The following is a 16,855-nucleotide window of genomic DNA, read 5'->3' on the forward strand; positions in this document are numbered from 1 at the left end:
CAAATCCTTCCGTAAATCACGCCAGTCCACACTCAAATCTATACTACAACTATACACAGTATAGATTTCAACCCTTAAAAACCGTAGCAAATAAATCTGGGGTATTTTGTACCCCCGGCAGACTGTTAACACTGACCGGCGACGACCTAACGAGCTGTGACCACATGAATATGCAGCGGGTACAAGGACGAATTAATTAAATTTGTCCACACCTACTGTATTGGAGTTAAAAAAGAATTTTTGAACGAAAAAATTCCGGTCGTGTGTTCGGGTTTTGATTTTCATGGGGTTATTGGATTCGTTTGATAGTTGAACTGATTTTTTTAGAGCTGTTTGTAATTATAGAAAGGCGACTGGAAAGTACTTAGACGGACTGTTTAAATTTCATTGTCATAAAACCTTTTTTTTGCATTTATTCAAGACATGTCATATCAAGTTGTTATAAAAGCAGCTTTTCTCAGCTGAGGTTTATATTTTAATTAAATTTTATTATAGCTGCTGATAATTAAAAAGTTCTTAATTTAATTCAGTTAAGATTCTGTTATTATCTCTCTTTGACTGCAATTGTTATCTCCGAGAGCTTCCAAGACCTCCTTCAAAGTAATCTTAAAGTTGTTAATTTTAGAAAGTTTGGATCTCGGTAATAATCATAAATATATTAAAGCTTCTAAGATTACTTAATGTGCACAAATAATGATGACTTATCAAGATAATATTGACGTTACTGGACACTGACTGATAAAAGCTTTATTTAATCTGTGCTATAAAAATTAAAAACTTTTATATCGGCCATAACAGCTGTATGTTAGTAAATAACAACTACGACTATTTTGGTTATATTTCGTCACGATAATAAACGGTGGCTGACGTAGGCGGTGCTCTTTGTCCGAACAAAAAGGTAATAAAGTATGCGCGCGCGCAATTCCAGTGGCGGCGCCGCCGGCGACATCTGTCGGTGGCTACAATTATACCGGATTTATAAGTTAATCGCGCGTTTGACGCACGAGATTAATACCTTGTGAAAATAATCACACGGTTTTTTGTCTCGCCTGTAATCAACAGTTAATGGGAAGCTGTAATTTTATTTTTTTCGCGGTCGTTTTGACGCGTGCGCGGCTGCAGTAGGGTTACTTGATCACAGGTTCCAAGGTTTTTGTTGTGGTTATATGTTACAGCTCCCCCATAAAGTGCAGTGAATACGCTGTACTGCCTGTACTCAATTGTACACTTAATAACAGTTATCTGGGGCTATTGAAAAACTTTTTTAATCATTGATTGGTGGTCACGTAGGGGTGTCAACTCGACGTGTCCCGTCTCAACTGACGTGTGCTGATATGATTATCCGCGCCCCTGAGGGTGACGGGTAAAAAACTACATGTGCGTGCGTAGGTCGTGGATAAATCTCATCGAATCACTCAACGGAATACGAGTATTATTCTAATGTTATTCCGTGAATAACTTCGTGTTTTTTACGTATACTATTAAATGCAAAATTACATAAAAAGGTTTTTTGTCAAAAATAAATTGTATCTCAGTATATTTTGTGAGTTAACTTTGGTTTTGAAAGAGAACTTACTAATGCAGTTTAATTAAAAATAGTCATTTCGCCCATATTTTTTCTACCTCCTTAATCTCCATCACACGTAAATCACGCGTGTCTTGTACAATCATCGGATTTATCCCACTTGTAACATGCATGTGTCAACCCTTCGCTCGCCGGCTTGTAGTGGCAAAAGTCGCGGTTGATATGAGATTGCCGTCACCGGAGGCGAGGGTCGCACCCCGCATGTTAGGGTTACTTTTGTGGCTTGTCACACTTTAGGCATTCGGGGGTTATCCTATTGAGGAATGAGGTTTACAGCTATTCGCTTTCTGTTAACGCAAATCTTTTAGTGTTATTACGTCATAGCGTTTTGTTATTCTACTTGTCAAATTAATTTAGACAAGAGTTCCTTATTACGTGAGCTTACCAATATCGTTCTTAATTCAAACACAAACGAAACAATAACCCTTAAATGCTGCATTCCATTTCAAAATCGTTTAAAAAACAAAACCCGCTCAACTCCGCCGCTAACAATTGAATTCCCGTTAAATTCAAATACAGAATTGCGTAAAAAGGCTCATTAAAAGTATCATCAATGTAATATCGAGTCGTGATTTCCGTTGTCGTCGAACTTCTTCTTTTGTCCTGTTTAATTGAGGAGCTACACACGGCGAATTAACCAAATGAGGGCGATACACTGCCGGCCGCGCTACACTCCGCGCGCAACAGTACTATCGACTCCAACTCACTTTACGCCGACCATATTTTTCCCTTTAAAAGGTGCGATAATGTTTTTGAGCACTGTGTACGTTTTAACTCGTCTGAAACACAAATAAAAGATATAGTCATCAATAATGACAGTGTGTTTATCACAAGAATATTCATGACAGTTTCGTAATTTGAATAATAATATAACCTCTACGATGATCAATAAAATATGATCACGAGTTCATTAACTTCGAAAATACTTAAAAGAATATATAAAAAATTTACTCACAAAAACAAATAAAAAGATCTCATTTCATTAAAGAAAACGTAACATAATCCCATACGATACTAAATCACATATAAAACCCATAATTAGTACTAAAAACTAATGCGTTGCCCACACAGAGGCTTATCTGGAACCCATCTTGGTAGAACTGTACAATTAAACAAAAGGACTCTCGTGATCGGTTCAGGCGCGCACGAAGCCGCCATTAGCGCTGCACCGTGGGCGTAATTAAAAGAGTTACAATACAGTACTGGCGAATTAAAAACAATTAACTGGGACCCGAATTGAGCACAATGGTCGTCCTGTGCACGACTTACAGGGTATGTTGGGAGGAACACGGCCCGGCCCGTGTTGCCGCGTGAAATGCGACCCGCGCGCTCAGCCGATACGGAAGACGCGCCAAATTAATTTTGTAATTAGTTTGACGCGCGCCTTTTATAGGTTAATAAATATATTTTTGTGCTGTTATCATGCGGTGACAAATAATTGCATTTTCGATTCTTTTTTGCTGATGTATATTATACAATACATACTTATTTTGTTTCACATTTTTATTCGATACTGCAAAAATGACAGTTGTCAGGTGAAACAGTTGGGTGTGATATTCTCTATCACCTTCTATAAAGCGAAAATCAATCATTTCACGTGAATAAAAGCCCGACTGTGCTAATCGAGCCGTCAAATTGGGTTTTCAACGTTTAAGCTTATTCTGCGAAAGTGCTGAATCGTACTAACACCCCACGCTCAGGGCGAGGGTGTGACGTCACTCGATTTTTTCTCTTTTTTCACGGTACTGCAATTCTATTACCGCCTCTTAATCTACAGTATTCCACAGCCCGCATTGTGACGTCATTACGTTAGTAACGCTTGACATTTTTATTAATTTTCAAAATTCGAACTCTGATATGGTTATTTTTTTTATTAAATTAAGTGGCAACTTTAATGAGGGGCCAGTATTCGGCAGTGGTTGCCAGTAGTTGGTAGTGTCGTGTTACGTTGAATAGAGTTCGATTTTTGAGGGTGCCCGAGGGCCAGTCATTGTTAATATCCCCCGTTTTAAATGATCGGTTATCAGTGTTGTATCGTTTTACAGTCGGTAAAGCTCGGGTTTTGTGCATTTTTTGTAAAGATATTTTTACTTAAAAAATATTGTATTGTAAGATAGTCACGTGCCACGTCAGAAGCATTTATGCTGGTATTGAGTATATATGAAAACATTTTTTTGGTTATTTTACATCCAATAATTTCATTAAGGGTCACTGAAAATGTTACTTAAACAAAGAGTTAATACAAGTTTCGCAAATGGTCAAATGGGGTCATTATTACCCTACCACCAGACAAACATCCATTCCATTTCTGCTTCAACACGAACTGTCTACATCTAAGCTAGACAAGCGATCGCAACAAAACAAAAACGCCTCAATAGTCCCGCAAAAATCGCCATGATACGACATGTCCGACAATACGACTTTTTGAACTAGAATTTTTTCACTCCATTCGTTCGCGCAGGGCTTTATTTCACCCCGTCAGCGGTTAGGGTTGATCCGATTTGGTTTTTGTTACTTTTATTTTTTATTCGATGTTACATGGGTTTAAGCGAATTTGTATTTGATCTGATTTTAGTTAATAGGGTTTACTTGCCTTTAATGTGGGTATAATAAAATATTAACAAATGGTACCTACTCAAACAATGCTATAAAGAAGAGCTAGTCTCAACTTATGTTAATACAACTATAAAATATTGTATAGTTAACAATTTTGTGAATTACTAGTAAAAAGACCAACAGTCAATCTAAGCCTCATTCACTTTACCATCAACTCATAAACTCAAAGAAAACCCGATAATAAGATCAAAACATTTCAGGCAAAATTTTATGAATAAAAAAAACTGAAAAACAAACGACCTCAGATAAAAAATCCTTGTTACAATAGCACCAGCCCTGAGTGTACATTAGTTTTCAACTCGGACAGTAGCCGTCCTCCCGTTCCGTGTACGTACAGTCGTGTCCAGCAGTAAGTGTTGGCAGCTGTGTCACAAATGGAGCTACGCGACTGTATACTACACAAATGTTACTTTTTAGGTTCTACACACAATTCTGGAACTCATTTTTATTCATATTTACAATTTCGGCAAAGGTTTAAAGTAATCACTTCATGTTCCATTCATTCTAATCTAAATTTAAATTTGAAATAGTCAAATGACATCAATACTTTTTTGTAAATAGAGCGTACGAAATCGATTGTGAACTACTCTCGCACGTAGCCCAATCAGCTCGGGTTATATCACAAAAACATTAACAATCTACTTGTTAATTTCCTTTATAAAAACACAATAGATAATGCTCAATGAGCGATAATCGAGTTAATACTCTAAATTGAGCAACAACGCCAACCCAATCCGATTTTATCTCCGATCATTTTACCATAGACAAAGCCTACAACATTTTTGTTAGTAAATTAAAAGTTTAGTGGCATAATAGACGGCTCTTGTGTTCTCGATAAAGATCGAAGCACGGGTTACACGTTTTAGACAATACGTTCGACCGAGTACTTTCCGATCCGCTCGAAGTGACTTTGTCAAGAGGTATCGTCGGTGTCAAGTGCGCACTGATCTCCGTCGATCGCCACTACAAAGCTTGTAGTACGTGATTAAACCGCGAATGTCAAAGTGCAAAGATCGGCCCTTTGTTGTTCACCCATCAGTCACTGTTTCCCGTACTGATGTGTTCATTCATCAAAAAATCGCTCGCGGCATACATTGTGCGTGTATTATGATTGTTTTGTTAAAATATGGATATTTATTTTGGTGAAAGATTTACAGTTCCTTATCAAAACAGCAAACAATAATCAACTGTCGGTAGTAAGAAATATCGCACTAAAAACAGTTATAGTAAAAATAGGTAAATTGCAAGAAACGTGTTTAGTTATAAACAATTCTCTTATTTTAAGTCCCTTGCTGATATGGAGCTACATCAAACTTCGAAAAGTATTTCTTAGACATTAATGTTTTGATTACATATAACATTTTTTTATAAAAATAAGATTAGCCATTTTGATATGATTTCAATCCGTTAATAACTCATAAATCGTAGATTGAAGCGTTCTTATTTCCATTCGCGCCACATATCATCGCGATCGGTGGCTTGGCGCGCGGCGAGTGCGTGTCAATCTTTCGTTTTCCCGCCACGCGCGCGGTCAGACCTCTTTGTTATTCAAATTAAACACGCCCAGATGGACCGACGCGCACGGGGGAATAATTATCTTATGTATTTTTAAAATACCTTTTTATAACGCAAATGGGAACATGTTAGCGTCAAAATGGTAGATTGAATAGGTCTTAATGTATTCAGAAGGCTCCGTGTATTACCGTTTTTATAATAATGATTACACATTAAAATCTCTATCCCTATCTATGCTACGCATCATGAACATAAAACACGTTTCCTATACGTTATGTGATTTAAGCTTACTTTAAATTTAATCTCACTACTAAAGCTAGGATCCAGCCTAACAGGTGATTTACTCCATCGTTAGTGAAGGCTAATTCTTCCGCGTTCTCGCGTATCTGTGTTGTTTCTATCTCGCTCTGGCGATGCGGGGCAGGTTTACGACGTCATTAATGTTATCACAACGATGCGATGGGACGCCGCTACAAACTCACAGCGTACGGAACTTACCTTAGTTGGTGTCCGACTATGAAAATAATAATGTTATGATACTTGCTTCGTATTTTGCGTACATTGCTGCACTTTTTCCGTGCAACAATATCTGCGTTATTAGACTCGATATAGCGCTGGCAATGGAATTTGTGGTGAAATTTAATCCTTTTCTCCTTATTGGTTCTAACTAGTCTGAGATATAGGGTTGTGACACCGCTTGTTGAAAGTTTATGCGAAAACGATAGGTCGCTTTATAGCTTCAGCATAGTGTTGTTTGATTATACACAATTTGTATTCGTTCCGTATCATTATAGATAAAACGTATACGGTTAATATAAAACGGAATTAAATAGAAATGTGTGATTTAATGTTCGTTTTCAAATTGATTGGAGCGATTTGGATGTATATTAAGTGTTTACAACTTCCTTTATAATAGAGAAAAAACTTTTATTGATTGTAATAAAAGTTGAAGTGGGTTATCCTAAATACCTTGATTGTCAATATGACAGTCATAAACTTTCTATGTGGAAACGTCACAGAAAACTCAATTATTGGAAATAGTATTTTGATTAGAATAAATACAAGATATTTCATTTAATCTTTATTCAGAGAACGATAAATTCGCTATGAAACGACCACGCGTTAATATTAAACAAATCCCATTTATACTTCTTCATATTAAAAGAAGATTATAATAATTGAGACCTCATTTCCGAACGTGGTCCATAGACAAATGACAACCTTAACCTTCTATAATTGACCATAAATAGTGCGATATCTCAAAATCTATACTTTTTTCGTTATCCCAATCATCATAGAAATCAAATTTATATTAACCAATCAACGAAAATTACCGATCGCCCATCTATTTATAAACAACATAATTAATTATTCAAATAATATGGCCCAAGCTAATTAATATCCAATCAATAAATTTTAATTACCTAATTATTATTTTATTTTGTTTTCACTTGGCTTCGACATAGTTAAATGGTTAAATTATGGGCTACACTGTTCGTGTGTATTTTTAATTTTGTCGATTAATGACAGCTGTCAAAATAGAGACAATTTGACATAAATCACTTGAGTTTAAAAACCTTTTTGCGGTAAATATGTAGTTTTGCGAATTTAATTAAATATTAGAAGTTTTTGTTTATTCTTTTATGACTGTTTACTTTATTGACACTGTTTTTACATACGATTATTTGACAACTTGTCAGAGAATTTTGGCAAATTTTGCAATATTGTCCTCTGCAAATTTATCAAAAATCGAAGCAAGGATTAGGGTCAACAAAAACTGAACCTCACATTGACCATAAAAGAGTTCAAATTGGCTTTATTCAGTTTTCACCTTCGGAGGTAAAGCTTCGAACACACTGACCGCGTTCCGTCTTGTCAGCTATTGTAAAGGCGAGACCTTACTATCTGACGCGAGTCGCGACACCGGGTTTCAAGCGACTCCCTGACCCAGTTGCAAACTGTATTGTTCTTTTGTCAGTCTATGATTGTATTCAGGAGTATGTGTGACGTCACATCTGACCTGACAGGTCACTTCTTGCCCTTTCAGTGGCTGGCAGAGGGTTAAACGGGAAATGTTTTTGTTTTGGACTTGGGTCGGTGAAATTATACGTTTCGCAATATGCTATTTAGTTAAATTGTGTTTTTAAAAGCAACCGATCAAGAGTTAATTGCCATATTTGTCGAAGTTACGCAAGTAAACAGTTTTTGTCGCTCCGTACCTGCGCAAAAGAGTAAAATACCGTATTTTTTTATGTATTTGTTCCTCAAACAAAGAAATAACGCATAAAGTTGCTCTACAACTGTACCTTAAGACAAACACAACTACTAAAAAAAGCAAATAACTCAAGTATAAAGTAAGCGGTGCACATTACATTAACGGTGTCGCTACAAAGTATACGAGTAGGTACTATGCACTGAACATGAATTTCCTTCAAAATTATGAATACCGTTACAATATGACTCTATTAAAAAGTCAGTTCAACGGCAATACGACGCATTCTCCGCATATACATCTTAAAATTATGTAGGTATGTCATTCAATATGCCGTTAAAGTATCATTATGCTTAAAGAATTCACATAAAATCAGAGAAATATTCGACAATTTCTATAATTTCTTCATCGAATTTTAGGTATTTTGTTAAGTGGTACTAGAGTCTTGTTCAGTTGTACGCTGTCTAGGATATTACGGTAGCGCGCAGGTATTTTTGTGACATCGTAAAGTTGTTGGCTCGCCGCGTCGGTAGCGCCACCCGCGGCGTTATTTATGCCGCGCGATCGTGCGATATCGCGCCAATGTTATGTGCACGCACCTTTATAGTATTACGTTTCGTTTTAAGTTACATGCGATTTACTTTAAGTTATTCTTAATCCGTATTAGGTAAATCTAATTTGTGGATTTCATTTACAGTTTGTGCCTAACTCAGTTATGACGTAGCCGCTTACATTATTTGACTGTTTTGTCCCGTAAATGGTAGGCGATATTTGAATGGACATTAAATGCCTTATTAGTATTATTTATTTGGCCTCTGCTTTTACAATATCCTTTTGTAGTTTAGCCGAATATTGATTTCTATACAAAACATAATTCTACTCTTTATATAACAATTTATAATTATCATTTTCATGTAGTTTCGATTATAATTAAAAATTGAATCTTGATTAGGTAGGAGTTAGTAAAAAGATGCTTAAATGCTGTAAAAAGGTACCCTCTTATACGTTTTTTTATTCAGACTGCACTGCACTAAAAACATCTCAAAGTTAAAAAAGGCAATACTAAACGCAATGATACTCCGTTGTTACGATGAAGAGTCGTTTTGCACGTAACTGTTACGCGGTACAAAAACAACCGACAGTCACATTTTATTTATAGACACGCCACCACTGTCGTAAGTAAATTACAAATTATTATTTTGATACAATACAAATGTCCGGTATTAGAAGCACGTGGCAACATTACGAGATTGTCAGACAACAACCCCCGTGGAGCCGTTAGAAATACCATTGTAATAACAACAAAAACCTATTTACAAATACTCCGCTAACGCCCACTCAAAAGGTGTTTATTTAAAATTTTATTTCACAATGCTAAATGTCAACCATTTTTTCACTTTTCGCGCCATTTGATGGTATTCGACGGTACAATTTTAATGTTGCTGTCATTTAAAAAAAATGCCGACCAAATTGCGCCCTTCGTCATTTGAAATAAGAACTTTGAATACTAAACTTTTTTTTTGTCAGCACACTCAACTTTGTCGATAATGCCAGACTTTTTTTTTTAATTCGGACACGTGTCCAAGGTACCTATGGACGTCCAATTTGTGTCTATTGATCTATTGTAAGGACTTCTTTGAATTTAATACTTTTTCAATGTTATTATCTGTGATAAAAGCTGCCTACATTTTTCTTTGTATCATTTTACCGGTGTAAATGTCTGATGTTACAAATGAATACCTATTACTTGACAATCATTTCAATGTTCGCTTACGGTAATTTTTATGACAGTTGGCTACCGTCCAATATTAATATCTGTCTACCAAATGCAAATTGTCCACCCGTACAGCAGTTTTTTTTACAAATGGAAGAATGAAGCTACCACATTTTTTATTAAAATTATTATAGCTTCTGGTGATATTTCTCCCGTTTTCCGTTCTCCTTTGTAGCAGAAAGTAATGTAATGAACGAACTCTATTTAATTTTGTTTCCTACATTTTACGTACCAACGTGTAATCTTCAAACATAAGAGCAAATATATAAAATACCTAGCAGCTCCACAACGCATTATAAACATAAATAAACATCTCGAATCCGATAAGGCTGGGGTGTTATTCTCAAGATCCAAATCTTGGTGACAAACACCGGGGTCCTATTGTGGTAGCTAAATTTGCTTCGCTATTTCCGATGTGCTTACAAGATTATTTTACTATTGTAAAGCCGTTCGAGATTAAATCGGATGGAGATGCCCCGAAAATTTGAGCAAGAGCTGTAAAGTTATTTGGTGTCTCGATTCGTCACAAAATTTTGAATTTCTTTTGCTTTTATCATTTACGCAAGTATATTATTACTTTCATACTCCGGTTGTTTTCACAATGAGATTAAGTATTTAAAAAAAAACGAACTAATAGGCAAATACCCAAGTTAAGAATAAAATAAGTAATCGTACGTATTTCAAAAGCGCATCAATACCATTATCGACTATTATAATAAGATTCGAAGTTCGAACACAAAGCGCTATTGTAGTCTTTTGCGATTGTTCGCCTAATTCTTCGTCCATCTTCGTTAATGTTCGGCAAGACTTGGATATTCTTCGGCAAAGTTCGGCTATTGTCGGTCAGTCTTCGGGTTTTCTCGGCCGTTGTACAAACATCTGCTTATGCCGCCTACATTGGTGTTACGCCTCCTTGTATGAATAGACACAATTTCTAAAGACTGTTTGCCTAAGAATTTGTTGCGTTTACATTATGAGTTTAATCTGTTTAGCTATTATAGCAAAATTGTATAAAACTATTTTTTCTCCGTTTTTAATATCACCAATAAAACCCTATCAAATATTTGAAATAGCGAACAATTTACTTGAGTATACAAGCGTAAAAAATATTTAGTGTCGGCTATAGAGAATCATTTAACGGCCAATTACAATCACTATAAACTCCCAAATGATAAAAAATGCTCCAATCACCGAAGAAAAGTAAAAAGATAACAACGAACAAATTATATACAATCAACGGAGCGATGAAAGTTAAAACCCATTGATATAAAAAGCGTGTCGTTATAAACACCCGCATAACCCGTAAATCGAGTAATGAGCGACGATTATTTTATTTTCATAAACGATACACTCTCGATGCGGGCCATCGATTTAATTCTCGATTATCACCCTTTAGTCGAGTGTTTAATGAGAGTCAATGGGATTCGTCACATGAAATCTGGAGGGAAACATTATGGATAAATATTTTATTTTCAGTTTGGATTATCAAATTGCATTCTTATCTAATACTTTTGCCTTAAGACTGAGATGTAGAGACATCTACTTTTTTGCAACACATACATTTTCTGGACATTTTACCGTTTCGCGATTAGAATACTTCAACCAACCAAATACCTTTATTAATGGAACTGTTTCCTTAAAACTCAGACATAATAAACATGAAATCGATACATATTTACGTATCGACTGGCCGGCGCCAGCAGTCGATGCTATAAGCATTCATTGGTCATGATAGAACATTGATTCACTGGGTCAAATCTGTTGACACCACCATCAATACTGGTTAAGAGTTGCCTCCGAATCAGGCTCATGTAGGGTTTTATTAGTGTGCGTTGTGTACCTAATGTGGAGGTCCCATTTGACGTTCGGAAGACATCTTGGATTTTTAAATTGATCCTTTTTCAACCGACTTTAGACGGAGGGGGTTCAATTCGTCAAAATTTTGTTTAGTTTTAAGGTTGTTACCTTATGACTTTGAACTGAATACCTGTCATTTGGTTCCATAAAAATTTTAATCAATTTAGGCTAAAAATACTATATTTCTGATGAAAGATTAAACCTTGCTTTCCATCGTCGGTTAAAACGATGCCTTATTGATAAACATTTCATAAATACAATATAAGACAGAAAACTGCAGAATATGAGTCTTAAACATTAATTTGAATGAAACAATTGTGATAAATAAATAACTTTAATTTCTTCGTTCAAGTTTCATGACATCATTAACAATAAACTACAGCTGTTGAGTTTTAAATAAGCCACGATAAATAATAAACGTGTCTATAATTAATATTCTAACATTTGCCTTCATAACATAGTTGAGATATAATATAACATCAGTAATCAACAATTAAACAACTACAAAATGACGTCACTCATTCACAACCTACTTAAAAATTTAACGCGACACTCCTTCATCCATTCAATTAGTTTCATTCGTTCATTCCGACCAATATTTACTGCATCTACGGCGGGGTCGTTTCAATTAAAATATATTACATTGTTACGATGTCCAGCGGGCGTCGGGTTAATTGCTATTGCACCGTCTTTGCCTGATCTTTGGTCTTTTCGATCATTGTCGTACACCTTTTGATTTGATAGTAGCAGATTTTGATTATCGAATCCATTGGGAAATTTTGATATCTCTTCTTTAAAAAAAAAGAAGTTTTTTTTGTTCTGTTTTGTTCCTTGTTTCTTTTACATCCAGGAGTGACACACGTTTATATAATGGTTTATCAGAAATCATTAGCAAGTTAATTGGTTTGCGATTCTTGAAAGGGTAAATGGGGATGAATGTCTATATCCCATAGAATCTACACAATTGAAAACGTGCGTTGAACATTGCTGGGCATAGCTCCATTTTTATATAGTCAAAAGGGATGGTCTATGCACGGATCACTATGCTTGCTCACTGCAAAATGACGTATAGATTATAGACCAATATTCAGAGGTTGCCTTATGATGATTTTCTTTAAGAGAAAAAAACTAAAAAATCAATGCAACTGAAAAATACTAGCTTTCATTTCAGAACTGTGTAGGATTGTTACGTTTGCCAGTACCGAGAATCACATTTTTAGTTACATCTAATCATAGCCCCAAGCATTCGTTGTTAACGTAACAACATAACACCTTACATTACGTAACTAATGTGTTAAATATGTTTACAGATTATAAACAGTGGTCACTCTGATGTCAATATCCTCTTTACAAATAAATACCTATGAATACTTCGCTACCGTACTTACGTTTTAATACTCAACCATCTTTCACTGTCGTTTTGCGGAAATGCAAATTACATATCATAATGCTAAGCTTACAAACAAACGCCTCACAACATCCTTCAATAGGCCTAAAATTTACTTCATTGAAATATAAACTTTAACACCGCAGCAAAAATTTCAAAGTCCAGTTTACGAATTTTTCTCTTCTTTTCTTGAGCGATTTTTATACGAATTTGAACTTTAATGATGTAGTGATACGGTTCTATTTACATTGCGGAAGCCTTGTGTATCAATTATCAAGCAGCTGTCACCATTTAGTGGCATCGCTGGAACAATTAGGACAAGTGACCACAATTATGGTCCCTGGATTGCGTCATCGTGTCCCAAGACGCTCTGAGGCGTAGACACACGAATTAGAATTAATAGTTGCCGTTTATTGAATGAAAATGTAGGTTGTTTGGGAGATCGGGCCTCCTATGACGTCATCGCGAGTGATATAGTGTAGGGTTCTATTGTTTTGAACCTAGATCGTTACGTCATATATGCGTGGAGATGATAACGAGATGTTTATTGGGAATTGCGCAGAGTTTGAACTTTGATGTAATATTGAATGTTTCTTTCAAAGAAAGATTATCTCTGTTTTGAAGAGTAAATGGTAAAAAGGCAATGTATACAACATTAATATTTTACTACTAATACCCAATCTAATTCTAGAAAACTGACCTGACAAAATCGGAAAAATCGTAATCAAAAGATCTTCTGTGATAACAAATTCACTGTAAATGAATAGCGCTTTTATGAAAACCTATCTCTTAAAGAATGTAATATTCCAATAATTTCCAATATCAGGTGGGCATCATAGGCCTCCCTCAATTTGCGCTAAAACACCCGGTCCTTTCTTCCGCGTCCAGTCCAACCTTTTAGTTCATCGGTCCATCAGTCTTGGACACGTTCTTCTTCAGCATGAGAACTTATCTGAATGTATAAGTAGTTTAGTATAATTCAGTGAGAATTTTAGACACCTACAGAACAACTCAAATATCAGCTGAATTAACGTTTAGATAATTGTCTTAACTGGGGCTGTCCTCACAACTAGGTTAATTTTTAATTACCGTCCGCGATACTTGTCAGTTTTAATGTTAGATACGTGTTTAATTAACTATGAGTTGTATTCGAAGTTTTTTAAGACTCGACGCGTATTCAATTTTGAGTTGAATATTCAATTTAGAAGCAAGAGGTATGAAAAGTGTTTTTTTAATACGGACTACCTCTTTTCGTAATTTATTATTCTTATTACTATTATTTTAATCTCTTTTTTTCAATCTTGGCCAGGTTCAGTTCTGACTGATTTTACTGTTTCACTCGCAACAAATGTCGATTTATCAGTCAAATTGCTTTTGCCAAATACGATAATATAGCATTGAGGTACAACTACTCTTACCGAAAGTTTACTAAAAGAAAACAATAGTATACGAATAGTTAAAAAAACATAATTCCTAACTAAAAAAATACAAGGAAATAGTATCCCTATATCATTCAATTTTCATTAAGACAGAGATGATAACAGCTCTCATTACCCCCATGCACTGAAGCAGACATCTGGCTAGATAACGACCTCCTTGCTCACCCAGCCACATCTTATAAATAACAATAAAAAATATTAATGCTACCCGCAAATACTACACAAGACATTAGCAAAAGATATGCGAATTTCAACCTTGTTGCGACGAAATAAGAAGCTCTGTAAGTCCCGTTTGGTCTATTGTACAGGGATCTAATCGCATTACAACTCAACCCCGCATTCACGGGTTATTATGTTTATTCGTTTTTATTTTAGGGGTTGAAATAATCTTATTCTTGGACTAAGAAAATGTGGATTGTTTAAAGGGTTTAAGGATTATGTCTATAAATCTCGGATGTGTATAACGGTTTTATACTTTTTTTTATAAAGTTCGTTTTCAAATAGAATGAAAAGAAAAAATAAATAAATTTTGGGACGTATAATCGCAATAAAAACACCCATCCATCGTACAGATAATATTTGATTTTAGTACATAGTTGCTCTAGATATGAAACTGATGAGAAGTTTGTGTTTAGTGCTAAGTGCCAAAAAGTTAACTATATAAATTGTACCTTTACCACAGCAGACTGACTGAAAGACATCTGATCCCTATTTCTTTTACTCACTCAGATGGGCTATCTGAGTGAGTAAAAGAAAGAGAGTTCATAAGATCATCGCTTCTCTTTCGCACGCAAAACAGATCTTCAGGATGAAAATACTAGATCTGCGCTTTCACCATCAATAACCGACCTCCGTGGTCAAGTGGCGTACGCACCGGTTTCAAGGTGTCGCTAGCTCTGAGGTCCCGAGTTCGATCCCCGGTCGGGTCAATGTAAAAATTCTTATTTCTACATTGTCTCGGGCTTGCTTGTGGTACCTTCGTTGCATCTGAATTCCACAACACAAGTGCTTTAGCAACATACTTTGGGTCAGAACAATGTATGTGATGTTGTCCGCATTCATTTATTATAACCTCATACACAGGACATTACGTAAACACCTTCCAATAAAAATTCTTGTCACCTTTGATGCAGTAACTTTACATATGGCTGCTAATTTACAATACAAAAGTTTTGCAAGTTATGAAACTAGCAGTCAAGACAAGCTTTAAATACCTGAGAACTGCTAATTGGATTCCTAAGATGTTACGTCACATTTTAATGAATCATCAGTATTTAATTATAAGGGAATCTTGTTAAGCCTTGCATTGTTATTTAATCAGATAGTTTAATCTTTGACTATAGAGGTTTTTACGTAAGAATTGACTGTAAAATTGTGTGCGGTAAATACTTACTATAATATATTTTTAAAGAAATAAAAATAATATGAAATATATTGATGTAGCTTGAACAAGATTGAACTAATATGAGCTTATGTGAAGAACTTAATTATTGCCCAGCTTAATTCTAATTTAAAAAGCGTATATTTCAAGAAATGAATCTACTTTATTTTATTATCATTCCCAATGATTATAATATTCCATAATGCTGTGGCTAATGTTTCTTCTATTACATTAAACCTTTTTACGACAGCATTAGCGGAAAGTCAGAAACAGGTATATTTGGCGTTTAGGGGGATTACATAGATTTATGACACATTAAACAATGTTATGACGTTGAAACGACAATTTGGGTAAAAACAAAGTTATCTACGGAATAAGAACGAAATACAATATATTTAAAGATTGTTTACTATGGAATGTACTATTTAAACTGTTGTTTTAACTCACCTGCCTGATGACAATAATAAAGATCAGTGTAAATTTTTGAGTTGATTATATTTAATGTATTAACGTATTTTCTGTCTGTTCCAGATGCGTGCGGTCTATCAGACGTACCCCACATAGAGAGCCTGCAGGAGAAGTCACAATGTGCGCTGGAGGAGTACTGCCGGAGTCAGTACCCCAACCAGCCGACCAGGTTCGGCAAGCTGCTGCTGCGGCTGCCTTCACTACGGACAGTCAGCTCACAGGTCATAGAACAGCTGTTCTTCGTCCGGCTGGTCGGCAAGACCCCCATCGAGACCCTGATCCGGGACATGCTGCTCTCCGGGAGCTCGTTCTCGTGGCCGTACATGGCGACCATGTGACATACGATGTGGAGGCAGCTGGCAGCGGCCTGATCCACGCCCTACGGCTTCCCGCCGTACCTGCCGAGCCAGCGGTTCGAGCCCTTCCAGCGGTACCAGCGCGAAGCCCCGGAGGACGCGGTCACGTCCTCCAGCGAGTTCCACGAGACGCCGGACGCCAGCGACGAGTATTTCTCGCGCACCAGCCGCGAGAGCGAGCGCGCGGACCCCGCCGCCACCTTCGACCCCATCTCCGCCTTCTACGCGCCCAAGCCCGTCGAGGAGTTCGACCCGGCCGCGCCCG

General features: G+C 36.2%; 1 protein-coding gene across 1 annotated transcript in view; it reads left to right on the top strand.

Annotated features, from left to right (window-relative positions):
- The window catches only part of LOC113494105 (nuclear receptor subfamily 2 group F member 1-B), a gene marked incomplete at its 5' end in the record, with an annotated part of 74,528 nt that extends 57,876 nt beyond the window's left edge, over positions 1-16,652 (top strand). Inside the window, one exon of the mRNA XM_026872253.1 lies at positions 16,298-16,652. Within this exon, the coding sequence (XP_026728054.1) occupies positions 16,298-16,572 (275 nt within the window). The remainder of the gene's footprint in view (positions 1-16,297) is intronic.
- Positions 16,653-16,855: the final 203 nt, after the last annotated feature.

The sequence above is a fragment of the Trichoplusia ni genome, chromosome 5, assembly GCF_003590095.1.
Source record: "Trichoplusia ni isolate ovarian cell line Hi5 chromosome 5, tn1, whole genome shotgun sequence".
In the NCBI taxonomy this organism is placed as follows: domain Eukaryota; kingdom Metazoa; phylum Arthropoda; class Insecta; order Lepidoptera; family Noctuidae; genus Trichoplusia; species Trichoplusia ni.